This window comes from Nicotiana sylvestris, chromosome 9, assembly GCF_000393655.2.
Source record: "Nicotiana sylvestris chromosome 9, ASM39365v2, whole genome shotgun sequence".
Classification (NCBI taxonomy): Eukaryota; Viridiplantae; Streptophyta; class Magnoliopsida; order Solanales; family Solanaceae; genus Nicotiana; species Nicotiana sylvestris.
In genome coordinates, this window is record NC_091065.1 from 90,782,246 (window position 1) to 90,795,727 (window position 13,482).

The 13,482-nt window shown below is 36.2% G+C and overlaps 1 protein-coding gene across 3 annotated transcripts; it reads left to right on the top strand.

Moving 5' to 3' along the window:
- Positions 1–3,111: 3,111 nt before the first annotated feature.
- Positions 3,112–12,600, top strand: LOC104240238 (E3 ubiquitin protein ligase DRIP2-like). Of its 3 annotated transcripts, XM_009795022.2 has the most exons (8): positions 3,112–3,368; positions 3,462–3,744; positions 4,511–4,610; positions 6,532–6,859; positions 6,990–7,435; positions 7,534–7,584; positions 11,570–11,642; positions 12,059–12,600. In XM_009795022.2, the coding sequence occupies exons 2-8, from the start codon at positions 3,630–3,632 to the stop codon at positions 12,236–12,238; spliced, it is 1,293 nt and encodes a 430-aa protein (XP_009793324.1). In that variant the 5' UTR covers positions 3,112–3,368; positions 3,462–3,629; the 3' UTR covers positions 12,239–12,600. The 3 variants fall into 3 exon arrangements, with proteins under 3 accessions (XP_009793324.1, XP_070012105.1, XP_070012106.1); XM_070156004.1 differs by having other exon boundaries at positions 3,112–3,744; XM_070156005.1 differs by lacking the exons at positions 11,570–11,642; positions 12,059–12,600 and adding an exon at positions 11,025–11,456 and having other exon boundaries at positions 3,112–3,744.
- The last annotated feature ends 882 nt before the right edge of the window (positions 12,601–13,482 follow it).

Consider the following 13,482-nt stretch of genomic DNA (forward strand, 5'->3'; position numbering starts at 1 on the left):
GAAATCGTCTGATGTATGGGACTCCGTTGTCCGTCATTTCCGATTGTGGTGCTCAGTTTAAAATGAACTTTTAGAAGTGCTTTCAGAAAGGATTAGGCACAAGTTTTTCATCCTCAGAAAGATGGTCAGGCAGAGCACATTATTCAAACAATTGAGGATATGTCCTTGATGTTAAAGTAATTGGGATAATCACATACCTCTCATTGACCTTGCTAATAATAACACCTACCATTCTAGTATCAAGATAGCACTTTGAGAGACTCTGTATGGGCGAAGGTGTAGATCGCCAATTGGTTGGTTCAAAGTTGGTGAAGAGGAATTGTTGGGACCAAATTTAGTCTATCAAGCAATGGAGAAAGTTAAGTTGATTTAAGAGTGTTTGAAGAAAACTCAGAGCCGCCAAAAGTCCTATTCGAGTGTGCAACATAGAGACCTAGAGTTTCAAGTTGATGATTGGGTGTTTCTGAAAGTTTTATTTATGAAAAACGTTATGAGATTTGGGAAGAAGGGGAAGCATAGTCTCTGCTATATTGGGCCATATAGATTCTTGCGAAGGATCGGTCAATTAGCTTATGAGTTGGAGTTTCTACCATAATTAGTGGTGGTACAACCAGCATTTCACGTGTCATGTTATAACATTCAAGTTTCCAGTACTCAGATACTCATGTCAGTTCAGTACTCAGATACTCATGTTAGTTCAGTACTCAGATATTCATGTCAGTTCAGTACTCAGATACTCATGTCAGCTCAATACTCAACTACTTATGTTAGTCCAATACTTAGACATTCATGCCAGCTTAGTACTTAGATTACTCAAATATTCGTGCTAGTTCAATATTTATATATCCATGTTAGTTTAGTATTCACGTATCCATGGCAGACCAATATTCAGTCAATGCAGTAGTCATTCAGTTCAGTATTGCAACAGTTCAGTAATCAGGTATTCATTCAGTTTAGTATACAAGTGTTAATGAAAGTTCATGTTTCCACCAAACCCGTTTAAGGTCCGGAGGTAGCAGAAGTTACAATCAGGACAATCATTCGAGGACAAATGATCCCAAGGGGGAGATAATGTAACACCCCGTACATTCAGACTAGGTGTGGATATGTTAAATAGGTATTAATTTGATATTTTAGACATATGAAGTCCTATTGGGATGATTATGGGTGAAAATAGTTATTTTAAAATCAAGATGGAAAGTGAGGTGCATAAGATTCGATAAAATTGACTAAGTTTGCAGAAGGTTCGTATTCCAGCAGGTTTTAGTGAAAATGAGTTAGTAATTTGGGAAAACTCAAAGCATGAAAGTTGTAGGCCTTTGAAATAGCTTTCCAACGATATATTATGGAGCCCGAACGGATCTCTTGAAAAAAGTTATGTGCGTTTTACAGTGTCCTTGACACGCCTCAAGCTAAACCTTTTATTCTCCATAATCAACTAATTTTTCCAACAACTTATGCTACATTCTATTCTCAAGCTAAATAATAGTACAACTTTACTTTTTGCTCTTATTTCTGTCCTTGAAAGTATCGCTCTCGGAGCCAAGCCTGCCATTCCCTTTGATTTAAATGCTAAGTCTTATTTTTAATTTAATTTATTTATCATTTTGGATCAAATCAGTTCGCTTGTTTATAAATCACGTAACAAATTCAACTGTACTATTTTACGGATAAACAAATAGATCTTATAAAGTTCTTGGGTTTGAGCTATGAAAATAAAAAAAATCTTGATAGTAAGAGCTTCACCCTTAAAGGTTCTTACACGGTATGAATTTGAATTAATCGACTTAGTTGATTAATTTTATATATATATATAAATTGTCTCGTCGCGTAGATCAAGCGGCTAACTTTTTAAAGTTGAAGAATTAAAATTAATGAAAAAAAGTTGGTTTATGTTGGAAGTTGTCTAGGAGTATTCTAATTTAAGGGCAGAACTAATAATCAATTACACCTCCCAAATGATTATAAAATATAAATTTGACTTGAAGAAGTAAAAAACAAGAGTTACTTTAGTGATAATTGAAACACCAAGTGGTAGTTTAATTTGGTAAAGGGCTCAAGAGACACGTTCTCATTATGTACAGTAGAAGAGGATTTACTTTTGACTTTGAGTTGTTCGGACATCTCCTAGTTCGAACATGGATCCGAACCGCGTTACTCTGTTTCTAAAAAACGGTGAATTCTATGCAAATTCAACTCTAATATGAATCCTTTCCCCCATCTCAAGAATTAATTAATGTATTTGAGGAATATATACTTACAGCAATAAATAAAATTTTATACTCCTACTATCGCTGACAATTACTTATGGAGCAATAAATTAGAAAAATAATACTCCCACCGGTCCAAATTAAATTATTTTTTTGATTTTTTTATATGTATTAAGGAATTCATCTTTTAGCATTAATTAACAATGAAATTGATCATATTAATCTTAATTTGCTCATTGAAAATATAAAAAACTATTCGTAAGCTCTTTATTTCAAGGGCAAACTTGGAAAGAAGAAGTTAATTCTTTTTTTATATCTGAAAAAATTAAATATTGTGAAATACAAAAAAAAAATGCCAAAAATTAGTTAAAATGGACCAGAGGGAGTAAGTAACATGCTGCGGCCGATTAAAATAGCGACGTAAAATTCTTCCACAGTATGTAAATTAAATAAAAAAAGAAGAAGAGAAAATTCGAACTAACAACAAAAGCAGGCAGTCAATCAACTTCTACATCTCCATCTTTTTCCTTGAGGTATTCAAGTACGTAATATAAATGCTACGTAAAAGAATTCTTTTTCTTTTTTGATTTTTCTTTAAGAAAAGTACATAAAAATTAATCACTTACACATGTATTTTATTTAAACCAAATAGTTGTTAACTAAAGTTAAATTACATATCACTTAGTTGAGATTAATTACGAAAAATGTTTTTCTTAGAAAAAATCTCCTAGCAAGCTAACGTGCGCCGCTAGATGCAATTAATATCCAGACCACCCTCTCTGTGGCCCTTAAGCAGCACAGCCGTCACGCTCACGCATACGAAACACAACGAATATTAATCAGCAGCCCACACTCTTCGTCCCCATTCTCCACGGCGCATTTTAACACCCAGCCGGCCAGCCCTCATATTACATACATAGCATTTAATAAAACCAAAAAATAACATTATAATTATTACTTTAGTGTAATATAAAAAGCACAGAAGTATTCGGTTTCGTTCATGAGCTCCCCCCCCCCCAACCCAACCCAACCCAAACCAAAACACCCTCGATTTCGACTCCCAAACCCAAATACACAACAACGCAGTTATATACACAGCAACAAGAGATCATCTAATCCACGTTCCCTTTACCCCAAATCAAATCTCAGATTCAACTGGTCTGTTGTTGTTAAATCAGTTTCTGTTGTTTGTCGCAAAGCTGACTTTGGGTGTGATAATTGTGACGTTCTTTATTTGTGGGTTGAATGCAGATAAATAGCGAGGAATGAACGTAAATTCCATGTGTTACGGTGGCGTTTCTAGCATGCACCGCTTGAGTACGTGTATTTGAGAGATAAAATTAAGGGTCTAAATTATAAACTCGAAACTGTTTATTGAGAGTGGGGAGCTAGCTGATATACTGAGAAATACAGATATAAATGTCGAATCAAGTGGTGAATGTGAGAAGGGATAGGATTGGGGCATGCATGACATGCCCTCTTTGTCATAAGCTCTTCAGAGATGCAACTACTATTTCCGAATGTCTTCATACGTGTGAGTCCCCTTTTAATTTTCTCTCTTTATATATACTGCTGCTGCTCAATGTGAGCTGTTTGAATTTTGAATTGCTTTCCGTTTTCTGATTACTGTTTCAGTCATTTTTACGATCTGGGTTTACTTTTTTGGAATTGCGTACAACTCTTTGCCTGCTAAATGGGAACGAACTATCTGTTTGATCGATCCCATTTCAGTATATCACATGTTATTTCCTCTGTGCTAATAATTATCTACGAGAAATTGGTGATTTTTTTTAGATGTTTTCGTTTCAGCTATATTTGCTTATTTTTGTGTCTAGGGAGATACATGTTTTGAGCTGATCAGGACAGTTCGTAGTGTCTAATCGAAGCTTCAACAGTATGCTCTTGACTGACTTGATTTATTTGTATCGTACAATATATATTTTCCTTTTCTGCTACTTTAGATAATGTGATCTCAGTTACAAATTGGAGTCCTGGAGAGGTGTTAATTTAAGTTATTGCTAAATTGCTGTCTTTTGCTCGCAAGAGACCGTGATGTTTCTTTATTCATGTAAGCATTTCTAGAAAGTTAATTTTCTGTACAAGAGATTACGATATTGCATTCATGTATATGGTGTGAAACATAATGAGTTGAACTTAGCTTACTTTCTTTTTTTTCCCTTTACATAAAAATGTTGTCTCTCTGCATTTTGGTTTGAGTATTATTGAAACTAGCAATTGTTTTTTTTTTGCAAAAAAGATGACTACTGTTTTGAGACTGTTCCTTCTGGAACTTCACTCAGTTTGCAGGAAATGCATCTACAAGAAGTTGTCTGATGAAGAAACGGAATGCTGTCCGATTTGCAATATCGACTTAGGCTGTGTTCCTTTAGAGAAATTGAGGTCATATTATCTTCTAGCTCTTATTCTTTTCCCTTTCTCTTTTCTTAAATGCAAAGAGTGTGCTTAAGTACTCAGTGGGCGTATTCGTGCAGAAAGTTTTAGCTTTAGATATTTTTCAGAAACTTTTTTTCCGCCGCCTGGAAGTTCTACTAGAACATTCCATCTATATTGACTAACTTAATTTTCTATGCCTACCAAACATAACATCATGAAGTGTGTGCCATGTTCACTTAGAGAGTTCGACTAAAAGATTCCATCTATATTGATTAACGTAATTTTCTACACCTACCAAACTTAACATCATTAAGCCTGTACCATGTTCACCGCTTCTTTGGAGTTTGGTATGCAGCTATAAAGTACAGGTTTTTTTCGTGGGAAAGAAATTAGGTGAAAACTGCAGCTATGTGATTTCAGTATGGTTATTTATGCCTGGATATATGTGTGGTCTTCACACTTATTGCTGGCTCAAGATTATTCTATGTTTAATTAGAGAGCAATATGACATGCTCATCAAAGTTGGGAATTTCTTTCCTCTACCACATTCACCTTTCTTCTTTATGAAGTCCATCTTTAAAGAAACAGGCATGCTAAATTTTTGTTGACATTTTGAGTTTCCTGGACGTAGATGGATTAGGATTTCTCTAAAAATACTGAGCACAGATCATAGTGCTCTAGGGGGTAGCTTTCCTCTTATGTGTCACTACAATGACTAGAGACTCGGAAACAGCATGTTTAATCATTCAATCAATTATGTGTCCATCCGAAATTAACTGGGATCTGTAGTGAATCCTCTATATCTGTTCAAATCTATTCAATCTAGTTTACTCCAATACTAAATAATCTGTCTAATAATGCAAATAAGGAGTTCTGTAAAACTATAAGCTCTCTAAATTTGATACTTGTCTCCACACTGACATGCAGATCTCTTATCACATTAAAAAGACTTTTGGTGGACAAAGGACATAATGTTAGTGTAACAACAGCGAAGCCTGAATCCCAACTAGTTTTATCGTCTATATGGATCCTTTGCTTCACTATTTTTGCACTTATTAAATCCACATTTATCACGAAAGTTATTTGGTCTTTGAAACAAATCCCTCCATACGGGTTTAGGTTTGCCTCTCTTCTCCTTTTAGTACCTTACGAACTAATGTATTTGGAGATCTGCTTAGCGACATGGTTAAACCATCTCAGGTGGACAACTCTCATTTTTTCCTCTGTGTGCTACTTGTTGCACCCTTTGTCAGATCTGATTTTTTCTCTTGTGGATATGTTAGGTCTTTAAGGCCACATATTCAACCCTTAAAACAATGTTGATCCCACAACAACAATATTTGCCTTTTACCAAGTTACGGGTTTGGATCAGTATTTACAATTAATTCCTGATACAATTTGGAGGTTCTGTGAAGAAAGACCAATAAGGTAACAAGAAGAGATTGATTCTGGGAATATAAGGAGGAAAACTTGGCAGCAGAAAACATCAGCCGACTTCTATATCATCCAATAAAATTGGAATCTGTAGCTGCTGGGTTAAAAGTTCACTTTTGATTATCTGAGAAACTTCTGAAGTAGTAAAGGAGAGGCATCACACAACAGATGGGAGTGTAGAGAGCAAACTATAATATGTGGACAACACATGATGACATGTCTCATTAAAAAAATGAGTCTCTGTGTGTGTGTATGTGTGTTTGTGTGTGTATGATGATAGGTAAAATTTATTACTTAAGCACCCATAGCTCATCAAGTTTCACCAGTTACGTTAGGCTACAACTCAGTTAATCTTCATTTTCTGTCACGATTTTGTTCTGCTTTTTCATGCATGTAGCTGCATCTTATGCATGTTATATTTTCTTCTACGGTTGGGTGGAAGACAAAATTTTCCCTGAGAATGTTATTTGCTTTTTTAATTATTTTACAACAGGCCAGATCACAATCTGCAAGATGTGAGAGCAAAGGTATTCCCTTATAAGAGGCGAAAGGTGGACGCACCTGAAATTATGCCTTCAGTTGCATTGCCAGTAAGGAGAAAGGAGAGATCGCTCTCGTCACTTGTGGTCAGCACTCCAAGAGTATCTACACAAACTGGAATGACAGGAAGAAGATCAAAATCGGTGGCAAGAAAAACATTACGGGGTTCCACCTTTTCAATTGAGAAACCTGTCAAGAAAGAAGAAGGTTCTGGAGAAGATCAACTGGATAGCTCTAGCTCACCTGAGACTTTGAACAAGTTCACTCAGAACATAAGGCTGGTAAGTCATGTTCTTCAGATGTTAGGTGCTATGCCTCAATTTGGACTTCGTTGAGGCCTTGTCGTTGGTCAATGTTATGCAAAGACCCGCAGTATTATTGTCACAGTCAATCATGTCAATTTTTTTGCAGAATTCTTCCAGTGGTGAGCCTTCTGACCACCCTACACCTGATAAAGAAATTGCAAACGGCAGTAAACAGTGGGAAGGCAAAGTTGATTTGTGGAAACCTTTAAATTGTTTGGTAGAAGCAGCAAACAGGAGCAAATCATCGAGGTTTTCCTCACAGGGTTCTACCGCTAAGTCAGAAGGTGTGCAGTCCCATGACCGTGAGGGTCATGTCCGTAAAACTAAAGTCAAAGAACATGGGCACAAATTGAAGATCAAGGATGATAATAATGATGATCCTGGTCCTCAAGAATTTGATAAACCTAAGAAATCACGTAGAATTCGCCAAAAGAAGGCATCAGCTTTTGGAGAGTTTAATATTTCACCGCAAACTGTGCTTGATGCAACCAGTGCCAGATGTGAAAGAAGAATCTATCCAATATGGTTCTCATTAGTGGCCTCTGAAGACCAGTGAGAATCTGCTTTTATCTTATAGAATTTTTCTGTTTTACTTTTGCTGAGACGAGTGAATTTCCAATGTTTTTAATTCTCCAAATTATTTGTGTCAGGGAGGGAGATACACCCTTGCCACAGATTTCTGGGAGTTACTTGAGAATAAAGTAAGTGCGTTTTATTCCTTGAAACAAACTTCTGATGATGATGCTCTTAATATGCCTGATTATGCTCTTAGAATTCACAAAGGTTGTACCAAGAACATTTTAGCTGCATGAATTTCCGTCTTACCAAATTTGATAAGCTTTTCCTACCCAACCTGAGGTACGAAGGTGATATATCATTTCTTTCCAGCACTGCACAATTCTGCAACTTGTCTACTGCGGTGGCTATGGAGAAGTCATAGTCACATTGCATAAAGATAAATAATACTCCCTCCGTTCCAGTTTATGTGAACCTATTTCTTTTGTGGTCCGTTCCAAAAAGAATGACCCCTTTCTAAATTTGGTAACAATTTAGCTTAAACTTACGATTCTACTCTTAAAGAGAAGCTTTTATAACCACACAAATACTCTGGGCCCCTTTTTGACTTGTTTAGGACCACAAATTCCAAAAGTCTTCATTTTTTCTTAAACTCCGTGCCAGTCAAACAGGTTCACATAAATTGGAACGGAGGGAGTAGAAGCTAATTATGCTAACTACTTAATGTTGCGTCAGGAGCACTGAAACTGACCTTTATAATAGAATATGCTCTAAATCTGAGTACATTCATTGTGCTGTGTTAACAAGCTGGGCAGTTGATTTAAATTACCTTTATTTTGAGCATTTAATCACATCTGGTCAGTATATTCTCACATCATTTAGGGGGTAATTGTTTATAGACCAGCAATGGCCGAAAGTAATAATCTAAATTGAACGTGCTGATTTGACTTTGAAATCGTACTAATTCTCTGTTCTAACATAAAATGTTAGTATAACGGGTTCCTATAATCAGATCGATCGCTATCCAGTTCTCCCTGAATTAGCTTGTGGAATTTACTTAAAAGTAGTCCAAAAAAGTAAAAACTTTATCTTAGATGTAGATTCCTCTACATCCTGAATGCTGTATCCACCTGTGACCTGTCAACCACTGTGCAATTCATTCAAGTGTGGTATTCATGCGGTTTCTGTATCAAATTGAATGTTAGGCCATGTGAAACTTCTACTTGCGAAATGAAACTACAACTTATTAATTCAGGTTCATGGTGCTATATTTACACTTTCCAACTACTGAAAAAACGAAAGGTACTCTACACTCTCCAACCATAATAAACCATGGTTAATCTATCACCTCATTTCTACACCCACTTTTTGTAAAAGAACCATAAGTTTTTATAACTGTGAATCTGTGCTGTTCTTAGCTTCGAAAATCGGTGGATAATGACCTGTCCCTCTATACTTCTCCACTTAAATGCCAAACTTGGTTAATAAGAGGATTCAAACTCTTGACATGCGTCTGCACTGCTGGACTATATTTTCCATTGAACAAAAGCCCTAGGGGATAAAAGAACCATATTTGTATTCTAACTTAGTATTAGTAGATATACCAAGTCAATATATATGTACAAGATGCCTCTCGATATTCAATTTTAAATGGAGATATTTAATGGTTTGAGCCATGAAAACAACCTCTTGCAGAAATGCAAGGTAAGGCTGCATACGATAGACCCTTGTGGTCCGGTCCTTTTCTGGACCCCGCGCGTAGCGGGAGCTTAGTGCACAGAGCTGCCCTTTTTAGATTTAATGGTGATTTCCAAAAGCACCGAGGAAACTGGTCTTCTTTGTCATCTTATTTCAAAAACTATAAAGTAAAACCAATATAAAAAAATAAAAAGTAAAAACAATATATGCCACAGCTTTCACATCTCTTTTCTGCTTGTGCTTCTGGTCAATGTTTTTCTATGTTGTTGATGCCTTTTGGTTTGGTTTTTTATGTTGTTGATTCTTTTTTTCTAGTTTTTCTTTTTCATTTAACTTCTTTTTGTTTTTACAAGGTGTTGTTATCTTTCTAGAACTGTTTGATGTCCTTTTCTGGGTGGATTACTTAGTTGTTTTTTTCATTTTTTTTCTTTTTGATGAAAGATGATTTTCGGGTATCGCAAATTCAGTCTAAGGAAAGTTCTGTCGAGCCAGTTCTGTAGGTTCTCTTTAGCTCCGCGTATCAATCTATGTTTGTTTGTTGGACGCTTTCCTGCACACTTCTTTTCCGTTATTCAACAGTTGCTACACTCAGATATGGGTGTATAACTAGCCCTGCTTTTGAAATTGGAGAGAACCAGCTGGTTAAACTCAGTTGGGTATGCTATTTGGGACCATAATCTTATCCTAGGAAACCCGTGTGGGCAGAGAGCATCCGGACTTGACATGCAGTAACATGACCCTTGCGCTTTGATGACTGAATACAATCTTGAGTGTAAAGAATTTCTTACTACAAAGTTACCTATGTTTTTCTATATCAAATGGGCTCTAACCACACCTTTGTGAAGGAGACCAACTGGCTTCAATGAGGCATTTACCTATGGAGCAACCCGAAGGGTGACCCGGGGCATTAATTTAAGAAAATTACTTAGTGGATTCTCACCAAGTCTTTTGCATTTGGTCTTGGAATAGTGTTAGATGCTCTAAACAATTGGAGTAAGCCAGTGATTGGTCTTTTATCTATTTTAGTCAACTGGATGGGTGAGTCCGATACCTACCTTCCAAGATGGTTATGATGTGAACGTCAGTTATAATTTGGATTTCCTAACTGTGGAGGAAGCCAGTTCTGGAGCATAGCTAATAGATGCTGAAGATAAGAATTAAGGTACTAGATGGGTTACTGGGACAAAATGCTGGAGGATTTATTCTCCCCTTTCAGAATAGGATTTTCTTTTACAGGCCAGTATTTCTTAGGGATTGCAACTACTTATGAGAGACCTGTCTTGCAAAGTTGCTGTAAACTATAAGCCAGCTACTTGCTTCATGGTGATAACCTGCGCCACCTTGGGTAGTATAATAAAATGGATGTTCATGCCTAGTTAAGTGCCTTTATGTTCCTTGTCTTCTCTTGATTTTAAGATAGCTCCTCTTCTCTTGATTTTAAGATAGCTCCTTACGTATTGCCTCTCTCTATGAACTCTCTCTCTCTCATATAGTTGCTAACTCAGTCTCTTGCTGGATCTTATGTGGTGTTCACAGTTATTTGACCAATCAGGTGAATGATGAAAACATTGGCTTATAATACATTCCCCCTTGTACCACTTTCTTCTGGTATTAGAAGTACCATTGGTAAACCAATCTGATTCCTCCAAGCCGTTGAATGGCTTCTGTAGAGAGCAATATTCTTGCATAGCTCCTTTTGATATGTATTCTCCTTTTATAGGGATATATCCCCTTTTGTGACATTAATATCTTATGTGTAATTATACTAATTTTTTAAGAAGTACAACAATAGTGTACTATAGAGTGTCTATTTGTTAAACTCATTTGTTTCTACTTTTTTCTTAGAAGGCTAGAAGTAGCAATAGTTGTGATCTAGCATTACTGCATTCATAATTTCTTGTTTTCCATCTTCTTGCCTATTTCCCAGCTACACTACCACAGTTGCTTTTTAATCTACGCCCCTCAAGCCTCAGAATTCTCTGGTTTCTTCCACGTCAGTGCTGCAATTTGATATGCTGACGGTTCATAAGAAGGCTAAATGGAAAAAGAGTAGTTTTTGGGAAGATTTGAAAAAGGTAAAATGGCAATGCAGAAAAAGAGGTCTGCTCTGGAAGTTGCTGAAAAGATAATCTGATAATGATGGGCCTGATGGCACCTAAATTCGCATGTAATCTGACTTACAAAGTAGTTTTGGATGTATAACTAGCAAGGATCTGCAAAGGCTTGGATAATGGAGGCATGACGAAAAATAATGAAGGCGACTTAAGATAATCATTGGGGATGGATAAGCCATAGCTGTCAGCAGTGGAAGACACGTAGAAAGAGAAGCTCATGTTGGGAAACTTTCTGTGCACCAAAATTAAGATTGAGTAGTCCATTTGTAGTAGGAAGGGACCAATATTTATAATATTTTATGACATGAATTCTTCCAAATTTTCCTCATAATTTTTCTCATATCTTCCGCTGTTGCAGAGACGGTAACATTCCAGTTTCTTTCATCCAAAAATACCTGGTGAGGAAGTTGGATCTTAAGAGCGAAGACGAGGTAATTGGCTTGATTTTAGTTATTTATAAATCAATGAACAACACGTGCATTTATTCACATTATACATCTTCCTTGGTGATGTTCAATTGAGGTTAGTGGGGAACATGATTTTCTATAATATTAATTGCCATTGGGTGCAATGTTCATTCGGTCTGGTTTTGAACGGGTTGAACTCAACTTTGGGTCAGGTAAGTGTCTACATTACGTGAGTGCAATATGAGGAATTATAATGTGTAATGCTCAATGTTAACTGTAATATGTTCCTTTCTGGTTACCAAGAAGATGACCCGTAAGTGACAAGTATGGTTGCCCCTAAGTGTGACAGAGAGAGAGTTCTTGCAATAAACTTGACTGAAGAAAACATACATGATTTAATTGTTTTACTTTTTGTTGTGCTGACTCGAGTTTATTTGTAGGTTGAGATTAGATGTATGGGACAATCAATAGCCCCCAGTTTACCACTTAACAGTTTGGTTGATATGTGGCTTCAAACTACTACATCCGAAAGAATACCAGCAATTATTGGTTCATCAGCAAAGGACTTTGTGATGGTGTTGGCTTATGCTCGAAAGATTCCAGTCGTTCCAGCTTCTTGAGTTATTATCACTGCATTCATGTACTTGATAAACTATGTTAGTGCTATTGTTATGTTGAAGTAGCAGGCGGAATTGCTAGGCCCCTGTGCCTCGAGTGGCATACGGTAAGATTGTAGACTTGTAAGTTGTATTTAATTGGTGCAACTAGAATTGGTGCAGATCGGCGGGAATCAAGCAACAGGGTAAGAAAAAAGATGAGATTTCACATAGGACCCTGAACGAGTTCGACTATTCGTGCTCTAACTGAGAAGATACCATGCTCTCATGTTCACTATTTTTCTGCAATGTGTTGTATGCTTGTACACTACCTTGTAGTTATACTGCATGAATTTTGATAATGTTTTTTCATTATGTCTTTCAAACCTCCAGCCATCATAATACACAATTATTTATTTTTCAAAGATACTAGTATTTCATCATCAGCCTCCAGAATGATGAATTACATTGTTGTATTCTGATTGCCATTCTGAGATTAGAATTCATGTACATATTTAATCTGCTGCTATTCTGGAGATGTTTGCACCTGTGTTTTAAAAGGTGTGGGCACAAGGTGCGGCGTTTTACATATGCCTCAGTGAGGCGTAAGCCCCATAAGTATTTAATCTATAATATTTTATAAAATAATATAATTACAGTAAATATTTATAAACAGGTAAAATTGCATAAAAATTGAAGAAAACTATATATATGTGAAATATATATATATAATCCATCCCCACAAAAAAAGTAGTCAAAACAATCTATTAGTATATGCTACTTAGAAGAACAAGTAACTTGAGTCGAAAAGAATAAAGTTTTCTACGTGGAGGAACAAAAACGATGACTAACCTGCAATTTGAACTTTGAAATTGCTGCTATGAAGGAGATGAAGTTTTATTTGTATTTGTAAAAAAACAATTGAATACCATGAATTAGGGTTTCAATAAATAAAAAAAGGTCTTGACTTTTAAATTTAATACATTTCAGTTGCTTTTTACAACTTTTGAGTAATTACCAAGCTGACTTTTGAAAATTTGAGTATTATATGAAGGACTTATTCAACAAATTTTGTTTTAATTTGAAAAAGTCTTTGGGCACCTCCGGAGACTTTCGCTCCACACCATCGCCTCGGAGCGTTTTTGGTGCGCCTCGTCCCGAAAACGCCTTTTAAAACACTAGTTCGCACTATCTTCATCCAAATTATTAAACTTCCTTATATATGAAGATGATTTAACTTATAGCTAGAAATGACAGTGGATAGACAG

Bases quoted from the DNA above. Each gene is read 5' to 3' on its own strand.
- LOC104240238 (XM_070156004.1), top strand. From the start codon at position 3,630: ATGTCGAATCAAGTGGTGAATGTGAGAAGGGATAGGATTGGGGCATGC. The intron at 7,585-11,569 runs GTAAGTGCGTTT...CCGCTGTTGCAG, and splicing joins GGGAGTTACTTGAGAATAAA to AGACGGTAACATTCCAGTTT. The intron at 11,643-12,058 runs GTAATTGGCTTG...GTTTATTTGTAG, and splicing joins ATCTTAAGAGCGAAGACGAG to GTTGAGATTAGATGTATGGG.